The 19,831-nt window shown below is 37.7% G+C and overlaps 1 protein-coding gene across 8 annotated transcripts in view; it reads right to left on the bottom strand.

Annotated features, from left to right (window-relative positions):
• HDAC9 (histone deacetylase 9) overlaps positions 1–19,831 on the bottom strand; it is an 896,685-nt gene that overhangs the window by 354,860 nt on the left and 521,994 nt on the right. For 7 of the 8 annotated variants that reach the window (XR_009696639.1, XM_061165031.1, XM_061165032.1 and 4 more), the window contains exon 12: positions 2,726–2,989. Coding sequence is in view for 7 of the 8 variants with exons in the window: in XM_061165031.1 (XP_061021014.1) it covers positions 2,726–2,989 (264 nt within the window). In the remaining variant the exon portion in view is untranslated. Of the gene's footprint in view, positions 1–361; positions 2,990–19,831 lie in introns of those variants that run through there. The other variant, XM_061165037.1, reaches the window with a different exon arrangement.

Genomic DNA, 19,831 nt, shown 5'->3' with positions numbered 1-19,831 from the left:
GGATTATATTAACCTTTTTAAAAAGAATTTTTAAAGTGACTGATACCTATTTATATAAAATTTTATATTTAGAAGTTGACATCAAAGATGATAACATATGAAATAGGCCACGCGGGGAAAATAAAACTGCAACAAATTTTACATGTGTCTGTTATCTGATAATGGCTGCTGTAAATTGGTTAAAGTGACTATTGTTGGATTTATTATTTTTAATGGCATTAGAAGTAACTGCTCAAAATATCTTTATTTTCTTGTTTCAACAAAGAATGGCAATATATTTTGGTATATGAGACCTAGTGCATGAGTTTCAAATTCGATTAAATATATCAAGTTTACACAAAGCCATATGTATGAAAGGGGATCTTTTAAAAAAAACTTTATTTGAGAAAGGAAGAGACTTATAACAGAAGGCAAGAAGAGAAACATACAAACAATATATTTACAACACAAAACAAGAGATCACCTTCAAGGGTGTAAATTATAATAAATACAGTAGATTTTAAAAGAGACAATTATCAATTAGTTCTAAGATTATTTAAGTCCAGCTTTCCTTTTCACTGGTTCCAGGTAGTTTCTTGATTAAATTCAAAGACTATCAAATTCAAACAGTTAATGTCCACCAACTGTACTGATGAAGCTCTCTCAAATGACACTATAAAAAATAGGTTTTTTTTTTGTTTGTGATTACATATCTTTGCAGTAATATTATACAAAAGCCTGCTCAGCCACATGTTCCTCCCCAAATAAAATGTATTTTAAAAGATGCACTATCCCTTTTTTATGAGATTGCAAAAAGATTTTAAATAAAATGTATATTTATGAGATGGAAAAAATATAAAATTTTATCTTAGGAATGCCATATTTTTAATGCAAAATAACTGACAAAAAGTCATTTTAATCTGAAGGAATATACTAACCAAAATATGTTGGTAGTAGGAAGTGTTGCCTATTACAGCTATTTGTCAAATTATCGAAGGACTTTCATTATATGGAAAAGTTTTAAACTTTCTAACTTCTAGTTATGTTACTTTACTTTGAATGGAGACTTTTTAAAAAAGGATAATGTATCTTTAGCAGTAACCTTTTTTAAGAAATATTTTTAAATGTCACAGCAAAATGTAAACAACACGTGCCAGTAACATACAGTTATACAAGGTCTACATTTGGCAAAACTGCTATATCTCCTTTGAAACAGGATACTACACCTTAAAATACCTCGGATTTAGAAATATAAATATTTTAATAGAAAAAAACCTCACAAAGATTCTAGGTCAATTTGGATTATCCATATTAAAGGGGTCTTAATACAACGAATCTTTAACTAGCTTAACAAAAGTAAACCTATAAAACAAGGTAAACATATCAAAAGAGAGTATGAAGGAAATGTTCCAGTGAAAAGCTTCCTTAACAATTTCCCTACTTGCGGTGTTATTTTCTTAGACAATAAATCAATTCATAGAGTGCCCTTTAAAAACAGACAGAGTAAAACACTATCCTCCGCTTTTTTTCCCTACATTCCTCAGTACATGAATCACTTGGACTTCCTGTTTCCACAAGGCATTTCCTGTTCAGCCTCATAGAAACAGTTTTCTGTAGAACAGCAGGAACCTGACAAAGAACTGACTTAAATAAACAGTCTTCCGTTGCCTTCAAAGTTGTTTGCATTTCATAGCATCAAAGGACACCGTCCTTCTGAAGGTGCATTATGTACAAGTAGATTCTTTTGTTAAACCTAACTTTCCTAATTTTTTATTTGCCAAAATAGTATGGTATACATTGTGTCATTATGGAATTATACTGAAGAGAGCCTAGTGATAACGATTATCAAATATGACACACCTTCTTCTTTTAAACATGATTTTTGACTTCAGGTCAGATAATAATCAAACTGTTACTATTTTCTCCACAGCTGCAGATACAATGTCATATCTGATTGGACCATTAAGCGGCACTTAGTTCTTGCCAGCATTTGCATCTGCTTCATTTGATCTTTTTCAATAAACAATGTCATCAAATATCACAGGATAAAAATGAAATGAGCAGTACTAGGTGAGACAGAATGTGATATTTAAAATAGTGCTGTACTTCGTATCTATATATTTAGAACCACCTCTATTCCTAATATTTTCAACTGCAATCTATACAATAACCTAGGACTACTGGCATAGTAACCAGAACATTTCACTTAACAAAAAAAGAGAGAGGAAGGAAGGGGCTGACTAATTTTAATAGGGTTCAAGACTGTAGTATGATACATTATGTACAACAATGTGAAAATTGAATTCTACATATCAAAAAAAATCAGTAACTAATAAAATGTTTCATTGATCAGACTGGAAAACTATCCAGCAGTCACTGATCTCAACAGATAAACTAAAACCAACAGTGAGTTCGTTTTCCTTAGATGTAATTGGTGTGGCAGGCTTTGGGATGAATTAAAAGCCTATTAATCACTTGGATACTGATGTAGTATAAGTTTAGTGTAACAGGTATTTCCTTACCAGTAGAGTTTCAAGAAACCTTGCTATCTATATAGAGATCAGTATATAGAAAGATCTATATATAGATATATCTGCATTAATCAGAATCCTTAAACACTAAAATCAAATCATTCAGAGATATAAACGGATAGGAAATAATATCCATTTACCAAAACCGGCAATGCATTTCATATTCAGATAATGACTTTGATTACAAATCCTGGAGCTAAATCTTTGCCTATTACCTGTTGCATAAAAGCAGCCTGCTCCCCAGATTCCATTTCCTGGATCTGAGCATCTTCATCACTGTCCACGGGCTCCTCCTTCACCTTCACTGCACCAGCTTGTCCCACTGTGTCGTCCACACAAGCACTGCTGTCGCGCCTAGCGCTGCTGCCACTAGAGGGCGCTCTGTCTTCCTGCATCGCTTGGTCCCCCTGGAGCTCTTCCTCCGCTTCCTCGAGGTGACTGCCTGGTTGCTTCAGTTGTTCAATAGATTTCGAAAGCAGCTAGAAGAGAGTGTTCAGGGGTTCAATATTCAGTGGTTCTTGGTGGTAACAGAGCAGTAATATACACTTTGATTTCCTGTAATTCTACTTCAGTACACCCTGATTTCTAATCTCTGAGGATCATTTTCGGAATGAATTTGTATGCAATGAAATTCTTCAGCAATACTAAATTTGAAGCAGTCCCACCAATTCCATACTGTATTGGTGTCCTAGGCAGGGAATGAGGTCTTTAAATGTTTTGTTTTTAAAAATAGTTCACTCTTTAACCGACTTAAAAAATGGTGGGAAAAGGGTAAATAATGAACTTTTCCTTTGGAAACCATGAAACTCACACAGGACAGGCTGTAATGAATCAGTTTAATCCAGGCAAACCTGAGAATATTTTTTCCTAAAAGAAGAAGTGTAGCAGAAATAATATTAATAGAAAGGTAATGAAAAACTTCCCCAATCTCATTTTCCAACAAATGGCAACCACGGTATAAGACAGAAGCATAAATTCTAAGAGTGCTTTTGTCTGTTAATTTTCCTATACCCAAATGGTCAAATGATAAAAGAGCTATGTATACGTCTGAAAAGTGGAAATATTGACTTTGAAATCTTGAACTTCAAAAAGATGCAGAATTTAGTGATAGCACAAAATTTTTTATTAATATCCAAATATAAATTAAAGAATAGGACCATAACAAGGAATCATTTGAATTTGAAAATTATTTAGACCTTTTATTTTTAAATTAAATCATATTTAATCTCTAGAAGTGTATGAATTATAATTTAAAAAGATAATTGGCAATACACCTAAATTGAACAATAGCAAAATGCCATGGTATAAAAACTTGTTATACGGGGAAAAATCCTCATGATGATTTCATCTCACATAGGCCTTTTGTTTCATTTGACAAGAAGCCTGCTGACTGGTTATCTGCAGATCCTGAACTGTGTTTCAAAGAGTGGTCAGAATTTTCTGCTGAGTTGGTGCCCATGTAAGCAACATACCAACTATTACGATGAGCAGCACGGTTAGAATACCAACACAAAAATCATGAATACAGACTTTTCTATGAAAAATTCAAATTTATCTCCCACTCACACCTATGTTTTTCAAAGCTAGACACATCCTGTAGGTTTAGAATACATAAGGACTCAAATTTTGAAGGGTGTGTTAACCTCAGACTTTCCTCCAGTGCTCACAACCTCAAATGGCCTTGCGTATGCTGACAAAGCCCTTCAATTTCACTGTAGTAAGAATTATACTGGGAGTTTTCATTTGTTCAGCAAATATTGAGTGCCAACTATGTTTCAGACTCTCTGCTAGGCACTGGGGAAACAGCCATTGCCCTGCCCTCAGGGAGCTTTCAGTTTCGAGTGTTAGAAAGGCACCAAACAGATGCATAAATTTATTCTTATTTTCAAGTATGGTAAATGGAAAAGGGAGCAATACAGCGTGTTGTAAGAATACACACTAGCTGAAACAGGAGGGAAGTGTGGACGATTTAGGAAAGTCTCACTGGGGAGGCTGAGACATCAGATATGAAGGATGGACAGGAGGAGTTGGATGTGTGTGAGGAGTGGAAATCAGGGCAGGGAGCACTGCTGGCAGAAGGCACAGTGTGTGGACTGGAGGAGAGCCCAGTGTGTCTGAGCAACTGAAAGGTCGGTGCGGTCTGAGCACAGGAAGACAGGGAGAGAGTGCTGGAAGATGATTCTGGAAAGAGTGACCCAGTTTATAATATATTTGAGTTGTGAATAAGATTCTAGAGAAATAAAATATAACTTAGGATAAAGCATATATAAGACTGAGATTTTGGAGAAAAGAGACAATGTATTATTCCTGAATTTTGACTATACAATTGTAGAACTCCACTTAATTGGCTAGAAAAAGAACACGTAACACCACGGAAAAGAAGCAGGCTTTTAACTGAAAAGCTCCAGGTTTAGCTGGGACACCAGGGATAAGAACATTCAGTGACAAACATCCACTCATTCTTCAAGACACAGGTGGACAGACACAGAGAAAGAGATCACCAGCCAGGCTTGCTACCTTGACCTCCTCACTCACCTAAGACAACATGCAAGAGCAGGTTAGAGGATTTTGTGGGGAGAAGACATTAAATTAGAAAACATATCAGTCAGGTGAAGGGGACTGCGAGAGCCCCTTTGAGACAGTATCTGCCAGAAAATTGTTGCATTCATCTTCTGGATGTATGCTTGCTGAGCTGTGGAAATTCCACCTCTTGATACCCCAGCTTAGCTGGAAAAGTTCATGGGAGCGAGTTCATCAGGGCTGATGAGCCAATGATACTGGTGGGTCAAACAGATGCCTTCACAAGGTGGTCAAAAGATCCTCCCCCTAAGAGCCTCTGTGAGGGCAAGAGGATAAAAAAGCAAAACTCTAGGGATGTGTGGCTATAGGACAGGAACTAAGGGCCATTCATGAAGGTCAGCCAGGGAGCACGTGTGACCAGTGTCCAGGAAATGCCACGTCAAAAGTTCCTGCTTCCTAGGGGTGACTCTGCATCTTATTCAGCTTCTGGATGTCTGACCACAGGGAGTATTTAATAACCAAGAGGAAGTCACAGATACCACCCGCTAAGTAAAAAGACTTTTCTGTTGCTATTTCTCTCTTCAGCTTCAGTTCCAGCATGGCCTCTCAGTGTCCTGACCTCATAACCTCCAATGGTCTTATCCTTCACTCTACTTCAGCTCCCAGTGATCTGGCCTTTGTTGGTGGCTGTACATGCTCTTAAACCTCAGTTTCAGACATCATTTGCTTCCTCAGGCTCATCCTCAGAATATTTTGACCCTGACCCACTCCTCACCTCTGGAGGGCTCTCCAAGCTTTTGAACCTGCCACATTTTCCCTGCCTGTCACCCCCACCACCCTCGTTCCTCAACTTCCCTCCTTGTTGGACTAGGTTCCATTCTTCATCATTAAATATCACTCCCTTATTACTAACTTCAACTCCCTTGCCCTTTTCAATATGGATTTTCCTGTATAAATAAGACTTCCAACCTTGGTTAATATTAAATCTCTGCCAAACCCAAGCAGCTGAATAAGCTAGGAAACAAATAAACAAATTACAATCACGCTGAGTGTTTTGCTTCATATCCGTGATCATAACCCTCAAATGGACCCTCAGTGCTGACTGGAAATACTACTACATTTCTCTAGCTAATTTTCTCTCACTCTCTCAATGACTACTTCAAAGTACCTCCTTTCTCCTCAAACTCCTACTATCTAGACCTTTTTCCTCACTCCTGTTATTTTTGCTTCTTATTTCAGTGAGAAAACAGACATTTAAAAATAGAGAAATTCAACATTCTGCCACCAAGCCGTCCCACTCGCCCTTACTTACTAACAGTGGAAGAAAGGTCTGCATCCCTATCTCAGTCCAGCCCTCAGCTTAATGCTCTGGGTCCTGTCCATCCCTGCAATTTTCCATTTGGCTCTCCATCACTCATTCCCATCTCTGCTGGAGTACTTCCACTTGGACACCTTCAGTCTTACTATCCGTCTTAAATGTAACCTCCCTTGGTCCCACCATCACCTCACAAAAAAAACAAAAAACAAAAAACACACATTATGTACCTTCCTCAGTAAATCTCCTTGAGTTATTTCTCTTCATTGTCTTCATTTTTCTTCTCACAGTCTCTTTAGAATTCACTCAAACTAGGCTTTCATCCACACCAAGTGTGTGCTTAGCCATTTCAGTTATGCCTGACTCTTTGCGACCCTATGGACTGTGACCCGACAGGCTCCTCTGTCCATGGGATTCTCCAGGCAAGAATACTGGAGTGGGTTGCCATGCCCTCCTCCAAGGGATCTTTCCAACTCAGGGATCAAACCTGTGCCGCCTGTGATTCCTGCATTGCAGGCAGATTCTTTACTGCTGAGCCACTGGGGAAATCCTAACTGACTGAAATCTCTCTTGTTAAAGTCAGTAATGACTGCATAAATACCAAATCCAGTGGCACTTGAAATCAGATATTAACAGGAGCAGTCAGGATGAAGTATTTTTGAAAAGAAAACATGACAAAATCAAAGCATCTTTGAAAGTAAGAGATTTATAATACTAGTGGTGGTGCAGCCAACGAATAGATAAGATGTATGTGAATTTACTGAAGTATAATTTCCCATAGATAGCAAATATGTCAAAGAAAATCTTTAACACTGACAAAATGCTGAGTGTTCACTGAATATTTCATATGTTCATTTAAACTGAAAACCTTTAACAGAAAATCTGATCTGTTAATGCACTCCTGAAGTCACTGGAGTACCCAGAAATCACATCATTTAGTCAAATCTGATCAGTATTTACCACCTCGTTGACATAGAGACACACCCGAAAGTGTGTAAAACGATTTCCAGTGTGCAACACAGAATCAGCGCTGTTTGTTCCAGCGCCTCTGGCTTCATCTACACTTCTGCCGGACTTGAAGTACGAGAGAAATAAGTGCCAGAATGGATAATGCTGGGATAACTGGATGAGAAGGCCAGACGGCAAAACAATTTTCTTCTAAGGGCAGAATTCCTTAATGGTTTGTAAAAGAAACATTTCTTGATACAAAACAGTGACTTATGAGTGGAGATCATATAGATATAAAATGTTTGGAGTTGAAAATTTTCTAACAACATTCTTCAAATTCTTATTTTATAGAGAAGGAATTTCATGCCCCTCAAAAGCTGAATCATCTCCAGAAAAGACACCTAGAATGTTTTATACCTTCCACTCTGAAATAGCTATATTCCAACAACAACTGAATTCATATAAACAAATCAATGTCTCCCCTCAACTCCAAACTTACATAATTCAGCTGCTTGCCTAATGTTATCCCTTAGATCTAGAATCTCCAATAGGTATCAGAAACTTTGAGTAGCTCAAAGATAACCTTTATTCCATTTGTACACAAACGTATTGATCACCTAATTTTCCTTCTCTGAGTAAACACCATTATCCGGTTGCACAAACCAAAAACCTAGAATTTATCCTGTTTCTCTCTCGTCTTCATAAATATCTGAAAACTTAATTTGTACTTAGCAATAAAGCTTTGACATGTTTCTTTCTCCCCAAGTTATAAAGTAAATGCCAACGTCCACATGAATAATAACGACATCTTTTTCACCATTTCTGGAATAAAATGTGCTCTTTGTGAAGTTTCTAAAAATACAAAAGAAATAAATGGGAACTCCTGGAGACAATTTGGCAAACTATAAATGCATGGAGGGAGTTAATCTAAACTTCTTATTTGAGATATCTGACTCAAGCTGATTTTGCTTAAACAGTCAAATTTGCTGGAGTGGAAAAATTAGTAATTAACATCAAGAAAATATGCAAACAAAAGTCTCAGAAGATCCACATGCCAGGTTTGACTTATTTTGGATTTTTTAAAATAAAGAGTTACTTGATGTGATTTGCAAGTTTCTGACCACGTACGAGGAAATCCAGTGTTTGGACTACGCTGTGCTCTATGTGTTTTTGAACTACCACTATGACCACCACCAAGAAGGGATGGGTTAACCCTTTTCTAATTTGTACTGTCGCTCAGGGGCCCCAGCTACAGGGAGGAGCTGTCTGCTGACTCTCAGTGGGGTAGCAGGGTCTCTCTTTGGTTGAACATCTGGAGGTGATCCCCCAGCAAAGCTGAGCCATTGCCTTGCTGGCTAGAAAACACAAGAAGAAACATCTGTGTGACAGATAAACGTGTACGCCTGTGTAATCTCGGCTGAGGCTCCATCTGCAAAGCACACCCGGTGCCGTTCGTCTGACACCAGGTGAGTTACTCCGGTGGGGAGCCCAGCTGGGATGACGAAGATGACGGCTGAGCTGCGGCTTCTGCTCCTTTTATCTTCGCTCATTCTCATCTGTCAGTGTGGCCCTGTATTCTCCATGCTGTGTGCGCGTCCTCAGTCGCTTCAGGCAGGTCCAACTCTTTACGACACTATGGGCTGTAGCCTGTCAGGCTCCTCTTTCCATGGGATTCTCCAGGCAAGATACTGGAGGGGGTTGTCATGCCCTCCTTTAGGGGATCTTCCATGCTACTGTATAGCAAGTGTCAGTTCAGTTCAGTCGTTCAGTTGTATCTGACTCTTTGAGACCCAATGGACTGCAGCACGCCAGGCCTCCCTGTCCATCACCAACTCCCGGAGTTTACTCAAACTCATGCCCATTGAGTCAGTGATGCCATCCAACCATCTCATCCTCTGTCATCCCCTTCTCCTCCCACCTTCATTCTTTCCCAGCATCAGGGTTTTTTCCAAATGAGTCAGTTCAGTATAGCAAGAGTACTGAACATTAAAGAAGGCTGCAGGCGGTCCATGACCATTCCACATATGTAGCACACATATACAGGCTCACACTGGAGATTTTACAGACCAGACAGCATGATCATTTATCCAAATCTCTAATACGTTCAAGTATTACAACTTGACTCTTCAGTTCTTATCAATCCATGCCAGGGTAATAAGTATAGCAAGTCCATAATTTCAATGTTTTATATTCCATGTTGAACACCATATATTCTATTAGCAAATGGTGTAAAATTCGTTAAATAACATTTAAAGATTGTGCTGTTAATCTTTACACCTTAACCCATTTAATTCAATGTGCAAGTTACATTGTTTGATGTAAGTCTAGAAGCTAATGTAAGCATAGCGCTTTTGAATAAAATATCTTTAAAAATTTTATATTTTAACTTTAGCCACAGAAATCCCTCATGTCCCCACAAATATTTTCAGAAATGGAATATCAAACTAAGCACAGAAGTATATAAGGAATAAATCTGTTTCGGATAGACATCTGATTTTCTGAAATTGTCAACAAATAATTCAGCACAAGTGTTTGAATTAAACTATGCAAAATGACCTTTGACCCTACTCATCACTTTCTTATTTTGCCTCAGATTTTAAGACAGATTTTCCTGGGGAATGGCAAAAAGACAAGGATTTTTTTTTTTTTGCTTTTAAATACATGTAAAATACTTCTTTTGGAAAATAAAACGTTTCCCTTAAGCTCCAAGGAAACTAGATTTAAAAATAATGATAAAATTCTGTCTCAACTCACAAATAGATTAGGTATGTACCAACTGTTCTCAGAAACAACATGCAGAGTTTGGAGGGCTTTCAAATCAAGAGGTCTACTTAGAGAAGAACTCTGACTCAAGACAAAATATTCCATGTCATTTTGTGCACTTTAGGGAAGAAATCAGAAGAGCCAAAGTTAAATAACAAGAGAGAAAAACTTTCTAAGTCCTGGTCCGTTATTCACATTAATTAAAAGTCTAAACTGAAAAACATCCTTTCTTGCCAATACTGAAGAGATATAAAGTTAATCTAGGGGCCAAGTGAATACTTAATGAAAGTGCGTTCATTTTTGTAACTCTAAATGACGGTCCAAAACAATGCCTGCTATTAAAATGTCCTTTCTTTGGCTCTTAAAACATCCTAATATTCCAATAACTGAAGTGTTCACTTCCGGAAAGGAGACTAAAAAATTTCCTCCTCCCAGCTAGTTAAAGTTACCCATTTTTTTACTCTGTCAACAAATTTTTATTGAGCACTTGCTACATATGCCAGGACCTGGGAAGAGAGTGGTCAGTTAGGCAAGATCCTGTCTCAAGGAGAAATAAAAAATAAACAACTGAAGAGTGGAACTTAATGTGACAGCGAACAATGGGGAAAGGAGTGAGTGTGCCTAATCTGAGCAAGGAAGGCCCCTCTGAAGAGGTGAGGTTTGAGCTGAGTATTAACAACACCTGGAGGTTGAATATTCCACCAGAACTGGGACTAGCAGTTCATTTTATGAGATGGGAGGAGACTGACTGCCCACACACCCGACGGAAGCCAGTGTGGTGGGAGCTCAGCGGGTGAAGGAAGGGAGCTGGGAGACAAGGTCAATGAGGGGGCAAGAGCCTTGCGGGCCCCTGCAAAGCTATCTGGATTTTATCCTACAAACTATAAGGAACAACTGGGGACTTTTAAGCAAGTGCTTGACACAATGTGATTTGCATTTGTAAAGGATCACTCTGGAAGCTACCTGAGGTTGGATTTAGGTGGGCAAAAGTGGAAACAGGAAGACTGACTTTTGAGAACATAAAATCCCCAGCCAGACTATTGGGGGGCATTTCTTAACTAGAACACAGATGAGCTATTTTTCCTTCTGTTACATCACTGGGTAATTTTATGCCCTTTTATATTACATAATAGGATTTTTTTCCCTGATAACCTCCTTCCTGATCTTCAGTTGACAGTACACTTTGTAAGTTTTGTGTTTTTTTTTTTCCCCTTCTTTAAGGGTAATGAATAGTGGCACAGTGAAGAGAGGCATGCTAGGTCCCTTCGCTCGCCCTTTGATTAGTGTTTTTGGACTGTGTCTCAGAATAGACAAGGTCTCGGAGCCAAGGACCTTCGATCACTTGATTGGTAAACAGCCCCCTTTCTCCCTATTCATCAATCCTTCGCTCTGGTAAACTGGAAAACAGTACAAGTCCTCTTTAAAAAGGACAACGAAGAAGACACCCCGACAATAAATGCCATGTGAAAAATGCCATAGGCTCAGTGTAGCCAGACTTTTCAGTTTTTCAGACAATGCCAGAAATCTAGATTCGTATTTGAAATCTACCTTTAAAGACTGAGTGCTTTTTAAGACACTAGGCAGCCCAAAGACATCAGTTGAACGGAATGGATCCAGTCCATAGACTATCAGCTTCTGACCTTGGCAAAGAAGCCCTTATGTCCCTTCTTGCTTGAACATTCTATGGTTTAGATCATTTAGGGCTGATGTCTACATGCTCTTAAAATACACCATCCTTTCTCTTTCTAACTTACTTCACTCTGTATATTAGGCTCTAGGTTAATCCACTGCATTAGGACTACTCAAATGTGTGTGTGTGGTTTTTTTTAATATATATCTGAGCAATATTCCATTGTGTATATGCACCACAATTTCTGTATTCATTCATCAGTCAATGGGCATCTAGGTTGCTTCCATGTCCTAGCTATTGTAAAAAGTGCTGCAACAAACATTGAGGCCCATGTGTATCTTTCGACTATGGTTTTCTCAGAGTGTATGCCCAGTAGTGGGATGGTTGGGTCATGTGGTAGCTCTATTCCTAGTTGTTTAAGGAATCTCCATACTGTGCTCCATAGCAGCTGTATCAACGTGCATTCCCACCAACAGTGCAAGAGGGTTCCCCTCTCCATATCCTTTCCAGCATTTATTGTTCGTAGATTTTTTTTTAATGATGGCCATTCTGACCTGTGTGAGGTGATACCTCATTGTAGTTTTGATTTGCATTTCTCTAATAATGAGTGATGCTTAGCACCTTTACATGTGTTTGTTGGCCATCTGTATGTCTTTACACATTCTTTGGAGAAATGTCTGTTTAGGTCTTTGGCCCGTTTTTTGACTGGGTTGTTTGTTTTCCTGGTATTGAGCTGTATGAGCTGCTTGCATATTTTGGACACTTGCTGGGTGACACGCAGAGCCCAACCCAGTGCTGTGTGAAAACCCGGAGAGAGGAGTGGGGTGAGGGGGAGATGGGAGGGGTGTTCAAGAGGGAGGGGACGCACGGATCCCTGTGCTGATTCAAGTGGAGGTATGGCAGAAACCAATGCAACACTGTGAGGCAACTATCCTTCAATAAAAAAAAACTTTTTTTTAAAGGTATAACAAAGAAAAAACAATACACCATCCTTCATGCTTGTGATTTGTTTTATGTTCCCTAAATGGTCAAAATTTTTGCTTTGCCAGGGGCTGGAAGTACGAGCATGGACTGACTACAAAGGAGAACACAGGGCAATCTTGGAAGCTGATGGAATAGTTCTATATCCTGGTTGTGGTGATTATGTGATGATACACATTTGTCAAAAATCATTCAACTGCACAGCAAAAGGAAAATAAATTACAGTGTGTGAACTACACCTCAATAAAAAATTCAATAACACAGATATAAAGAACAGACTTTCGGACTCTGTGGGAGAAGGCAAGGGTGGGATGATTTGGGAGAATGGCACTGAAACATGTACATTATCCTATGTGAAACAGATCGCCAGTCCAGGTTCAATGCATGAGACAGGGTGCTCGGGGCTGGTGCACTGGGATGACCCTGAGGGATGGGACGGGGAGGGAGGTGGGAGGGGGGTTCAGGATGGGAAACACATGTACACCTGTGGCTGATTCGTGTGAATGTATGGCAAAAACCACATTATTGTAAAGTAATTAGCCTCCAATTAAAATAAATTGAAAAAATTCAATAACTAAACATAATATTGTTCCAAAGAGAAAAACAAGGTCAGCTTCATGATGAATACAAAGATACAAGAGATAGCTGGAACAAAATTTAGTGGTCTGGTTTACAATAAAGTAGCTTGATGTAATACTGAGAGAAGTGAAAAATGTGTGTCTTAGAAATATTCTACCACTTCCAGACAGCTATTTTCATTAACAGAATGAGGAAAATAGAACTTGGTGCTATATAAAAATATAAATACTGTGTTAAATGTAAGGATTTCTTACTACGTTTACAAAGCACTTTCAGAACATCCTCTCATGTAATTCTCACTAAAAACCTCTAAAATTTATAGATCAGAGCATTGGAGGACAAAGAGGTTATAGTTTGGCCATAATGGCAAAAAAAATTAAATAATTGTGCAGGGCATCAGAAACTTCTGTTGAAAAGGCTACCCAGCATTCTAGATTTTGCAGTTCATAGGAACTACGTTTTCTGTAGACCTATCTTTGATTAGAATTATCTACTTGCAAGTCTATGAGCCATTCAAGGGGAAAAACATGCCTTTAGTTTCATTTCTAGGATGCAGCATAATGGTTGCTAATAAATCTTTTTGGAACATCAATTATTCCATGCCAAGAAATTATTTTTTAGAAGTGAGTTTTTATTGCTGGTTGATATAACTAAGCTGATAGCAAGAGAGAAGTGGTATATTTAGGATGGGAGAGCATAGCCCTGGCATCAATTCTGCCTGAAGGATGGGAATACTCCAGACCGTATGACATTTCAGGGTCACTATAATCCCTTAGTTTTCATAAATATTTAAAGAAAGAGAAGAAAGATACAGAAGGGAAAAAAAACCCCTAATATCAAGAACTTACAGGCATCCAAAATCTGTAACAAAGAGACTGCTACATATTCGTGGTTTTCATGTCCACAAATCACTTAGTTATATTAAAAATTCCTTAGTAAGACTTAATTATTTCATTCTGTCAAGTGAAACTATTTGTCAAGGTTGGGAAACAACCAAATTATTTAGTTTTCCTCTCCTTTTGAACTCCTGGAATCAACATCAGTCAAAGCACTCACATGGTCCAATTCCCCAGATAGTTTTCTTTCCCCTATTTTCTTACCTCATAGTCATGTCCAACTATTGTTTTTCTCCTTCAATAAAAGCATCTCTGACTAGATTAACAGTGCAGAGTGAAAAGGAAAGGTCGAGGTCCTTCCCTTGGTCTTCAAGTTATGAAAGCAGCACTGGGAACATTTATGAATGTTACACATTAATCCACTGAAATGGTCATTTAGTTTCTTTTCCAAACACAGGATTTCATCACATCTAATAATAAAGCAACAAGCCATTTTCTGTATATTTTAAACCATCAACTTGTAATTATATGAAAAGCTTCTATATGAATTCTCTGTGATGATGTAAGCTGGTACTGCAGCATAAGTGGGGATTTTTGAAGCTCAATACATACCTACAAGGATCTATTTACATTGGGCTAATCATGTCGAAATAGCATCTATTTGAGGGTAAAGTCAAAGTTTCTTTTATAAACCTCTATAGATAGATAAATAATCTAGGAGGCTTTTTATAGTTATAAAATTAAGACTGCTTTTCAATGCCTGCTAAAGGTTTTGGACATACTATCCATCTAATGGGCAAAATGTAATCCTAAATTGGTGATTAAAGACTCTGCATAAAAACAAGCTGTCATGTGGATAGAGAGAAATTAAACCTGACAACAGTAATGCCGATTTTCCTAAATGAAAGCCCAGTTCAAGTTTCTACTCATCCATTTTTCAAAACTTAAAAAAAGGCATTTTCCAACCACTCATAGATGAGATGCCAACATTTGCATTTCAGTTGAACCTGATGAAGTCAGTTGATTTTCAGCTTTAGGCTTGCTCAGAACTCCTATGAGAAAATGTCTGCCCAATCTAAAAAACATAGCAATGTTACAACACAGGAGAAAGGAATGAAGCATGCCTGGCTGTAGTAGTTCTCTACTGCAGCTGGTTCTCTACTGCGTTCACACCGCACCACTGGAAAGCCAAGAGAATATCTGGGAGTACCACCACTGAGTCCATATAAAGACACTTCCAAGGGAGTAACCGGAGGGAGGGCAATGCGTAGAGAACCAGGAATCAAGGTCAGGAAATGGGATTTCTTCATCCTGGCAAATCCAAACCAATACCTAAAAAATAAGATGACCTTCCTTTTTTGTTGGTTTGTTTGCCGTGTTTTCCATTGTAAGTTTCCTACTTTGGGCAAAAATAAAATTAGGAAAATCTTGTCTCCTTGGTGATAAATAACAACACTGAAAATCACTGGCCCAAGTTTAGGTTAAGGACAGGATTTTTTGTCATACAACCTATGCTGGCATCCCAGCTCTGTCCACTACTAACCTAGTCATCTTGGTCAACTTAGTTACAAGAGAACTAAGAAGAAAATTAAATTTCTTCATAGTGAAAAAGAAAGTGTATTATACTTTGAGGAGATGATACACATAAGAATGCTGGCATGGTGTCCCAGCTCATGGAAGAGCCTATACAGAGAAGAGAGCTGGCACCATTTAAAGGAACCTATCCCTAAGGTTCCTTTGGGAAATACTCTGGAGAGGTGCAAGTTGTGTAAAAGACTGGGAGGAAAAGACACACTAGGAGAAACAGGTGTAGCAAAAAAGCAAAAATTGGTACATGGTCCTTATGTAATTATTCGCAAAATTTTCATCTTACAAGTAAGGCATGGATAGAATTCACCTTATTAAAATAAACTAATATAAAGTGTGACTTCAAAATATGTTTGGGATTGTAAATGTCTATGTATTGTTGTTCAAATTAATCTCCTTGGGAAAATATACACTTTGCTCAAAATTTAGACATGGCTTTAGGGACTCTTTATAAGAAAAAATATATGCATACACACAAAACCATGCTATGTCATACAGGCATGAAAGAATATTCTCCTCTAGGCTGTTCTGGATGGATTACTGGGGACAAGAAATGAGTATGAATCATGAGGAGTTAAGGAGAAAATGTAACATTTATGCTAGAAAATTATGTCAAGAAAAGGAATACAATAGATACTACTCAAATAAAGGGTCAAATTCTCTTCCAAACCTGATGAACGCTCCCCATTAGCTCTGTACCAGCATTTGAGCTTAATTATATTCATGCCTTGCTTGTCAGACATAAAAATCTACCTGTTTTAATAAGGGCAATGCAGGACATCTGCTCAGCCTCCCCTTTACTGCTCTTGTCTTAGATATATTTTTATTATGATAAAATAGCACTCATGTCAAAATGCCTACGTATCATAGTAACAAATATATAATAAATAGTTATATCTAGAGTGAACCTTGACATGTATAAGATATCATCTCATGATTTGTGTGGGCTTTTTTTTTAAGTGTTGGCTGATATCCAGTCATAGGAATGCATAAGATATTTATCACAGAGCATTTTACAAAGAAAGAGAGAGAGAGGGAGTCAGGGAGGGAGAGAAAGAGAGAGAGAGGGAAAGACAGAGAGAAAGAGACAGAAAAGAGACAGAGACAGGGAGAAGGGAGAGGAAAATATATAAACAGTACATGATAATCCTGAGAGAAACTAAACAAGTCTCAAACTTATTTCCTCAAAGAAAATAATTTCCTTCCTCATGTCCTCTATCCCGATACTTAATACATTGTATTGCTATTTACGGAATATTTCAGTCCCCTGCTGCCATATGGTAAGTTCCATGAGGATGCTGAATGCTGTTTTCTGACTGCCTGAGATAGTGTCTGGCACTAATCAAGTAAGAATGCAGTAATGACTTGCTAAGTGGATACTTACAGAGCTTCGTGTTGTGCTAGTGGCTCAGTCGTGTCAGGCTCTTTGCGACCCACGGACTGGAGCCCACCAGGCTCTTTTGTCCATGGGGATTCTCCAGGCAAGAATACTGGAGTGGGTTACCGTTCCCTTCTCAAGGGCATCGTCCCAACCCAGGGATCGAACCCAGGTCTCCCACATTGCAGGTGGATTCTTTACCATCTAGGCCACCAGAGAAGTCCATGAACACTGAAGTGGATAGCCTATTCCTTCTCTAGGGGATCTTCCCGACCCAGGAATTGAACTGGGGTCTCCTGCATTTCAGGCGGATTCTTTACCAGCTGAGCTACCAGGGAAGTCCCTTGCATAGATTATGTCATTCAAATAAGTATGGAAATAAGAAATAATTTTCTTAAAATTTCTTCTCATACAGATTTGACAAGATGAATATGAAAAACATAGATATTAGAAAAGATACAAAATTTTAGTTAAAATAGAAACAATTAGGCAGCAATCAATGCTATTAATACTATAACTAAGAAATAATTCAAAGAACAATGTTGTTATTTGGAAGGGGGACAGAGATCTATGTCAAATTTTCTCACAATAAAGACGCCTGAATATACTTTGGAAAATTTCTATGTGTCATTCAGAGAGTGATGTGACTTGACATTTGCCCTACTATTAATCAGGCAGTGGTCACAGTACTCCTTCAAAAATCATAAAAATGTCCAAGCAACTGTGGTATTTTGTTTTCACCAGTCATAGTTTTTACCAGAAAATCTGTGGCAATATTAAAACTTGAAAAGGGTTCAGAAGAAAACTACCAGTACTCTCCTAAATTTTTGTTTGCTATTTTGTATTTAAAAGGAAAATTTTATTTTAGAAAACCACTTTTCTTCCAATAAAAAAATTAAAAGATACTGGCAAAAGTAACAGTCTTCTTTGATCCTCATATTAAAAACCTTTTCTTTAATGTTTTTTTAAACATGAAGGTACTATATACTAGCAATAAAATTGTTTCGATGCATTTCTGAATGTTTCAAATGTCTCAAAAAAAAAAAAAAAAAACCAAGAGAACAAATGTTGTAAGCCATGATTTTCTTATGGTTAAGCTTCTCAAAATGCTTTCAGTGAAAACGAAATATACAAACTTATAAGCAAAGATAAAACAATCTGACATTTTCCACCCATTTTTGTTTTAGCTTGTCCCATTCTTTTCTGGTAGATATAGCAATACAAATACTATACAAACCCACTCTAGGGATATTTCTGCTAAGCTATTAAGCACTTAAAACATACTTACATGAGCTTTAGCATCTTATGACAAACAAATTTCCCATGTAAACGTCATTAAGTAGTAGGTAGCAGGTAGGCAAATTGTTTACTGTGCTTAATAACATTTACATTGTATGCTTATAAAAAACATGACTGACTGCTTTCATAAATGCATTCAAATAACAGCAAGATATGAGAAAGGCTTTAAAATTTAATAAGTCAATCACTGTACAAACTGCTCTGAAAAAGTATACTGTTGCTTCTAATTCTTCTAAAGATTACTAGCAATTTAAATCAGTCATTAAAAATTTCATACCAGGAAGGCTAATCATATTTAATATGATGTAAATTAAGAGATAAATCTGCTTTTCTTTCTTCTCACTCCATTTTTCCTCAAAGTTCCTAAATTCCTCAAAAAAAGAACCATAAAGCCAATTGGAGGGAATAAAAGGAAAAGACATATAAAATATGTCATCTATACACCTGTATCTGCATATGTGCCTATATTTCCTGCTGTAGTAAATATCACGAGAGTAAGGACTATGTGTTTATGATGCCAACTATTTGGCTGTTTGATGAGTCACTAAAGGTTTGTCCAAGATAACGGGGGGGGGGGGGGGGGGGGAGGGGGAGATATAAACTAAAGTTTCTGTGGTTATTTCTCATTAATGGTTATTCTACATGATACCCATAAATATATTATTATGCAGAAAGCTGTTTTCTTTCGGCATCTAATTTTGCCTTCTCCTGACATGAAATAAATGTTGTCATTACCTCATGGAAAAGGTGAACAGTAGCGATTCACTCATTAGTGCTTCTATTGCGGATACCATAGAATGGGATGGAGTTCAATATTTATTTAAGAAAATTCCTCTCTATTCCCTTAGACAATTGAGGACAGGTGAAATATTTTTAAAATCTGGAGAATACCCAGTGTGCATATGCCATCTTGATTCTTGATTAAACATATGGAATACATACAAGGAGAAAAGCCAAGGAGAGACCTGCTTGAGTAATCTAAACACCCAAGTTGAGAGAGGTTAATATATAAAGATCAGCTTTGTACTTTGAAGTTTTCTGGGCTTCATTTTGCCTAATTAAGACAAGATTTAATAATCAAACCACTGTACAAACATGTAGTATAGGTTTGTTTCTAATTTTGGGAGGAATTCTTAACAGAGTCCAAGGAATCAGCTCCACATGGAAGAAGGTCTCTGATAAGATTTGCTTTTCTCATTGCTGAAATGCAAATGCCTGCTTTCCATCTTAGTTTCTTTCATGTGACTGAGCTTAGCATCTGCCTGTCAAAATCTCGAGTGTGATACTAAAATACAATGATTCCGTCCAATATTAACATACCACTTGAGTCTGAAGCAGTGGGAACTCTAGGTCATAAAAAAATGTATTTCAAAATATTCTTAAAGGTATTCATAGAAATCATCTGTAGATGGTGATTTCAAAGGGGTCAATTTACCTAATATACCTGTAATAGAATACACCTCCATATAGTTCTAGGAAATAGAA

Source organism: Dama dama, chromosome 18, assembly GCF_033118175.1.
Source record: "Dama dama isolate Ldn47 chromosome 18, ASM3311817v1, whole genome shotgun sequence".
Classification (NCBI taxonomy): domain Eukaryota; kingdom Metazoa; phylum Chordata; class Mammalia; order Artiodactyla; family Cervidae; genus Dama; species Dama dama.
This window is presented reverse-complemented; position numbering and strand designations above follow the sequence as displayed.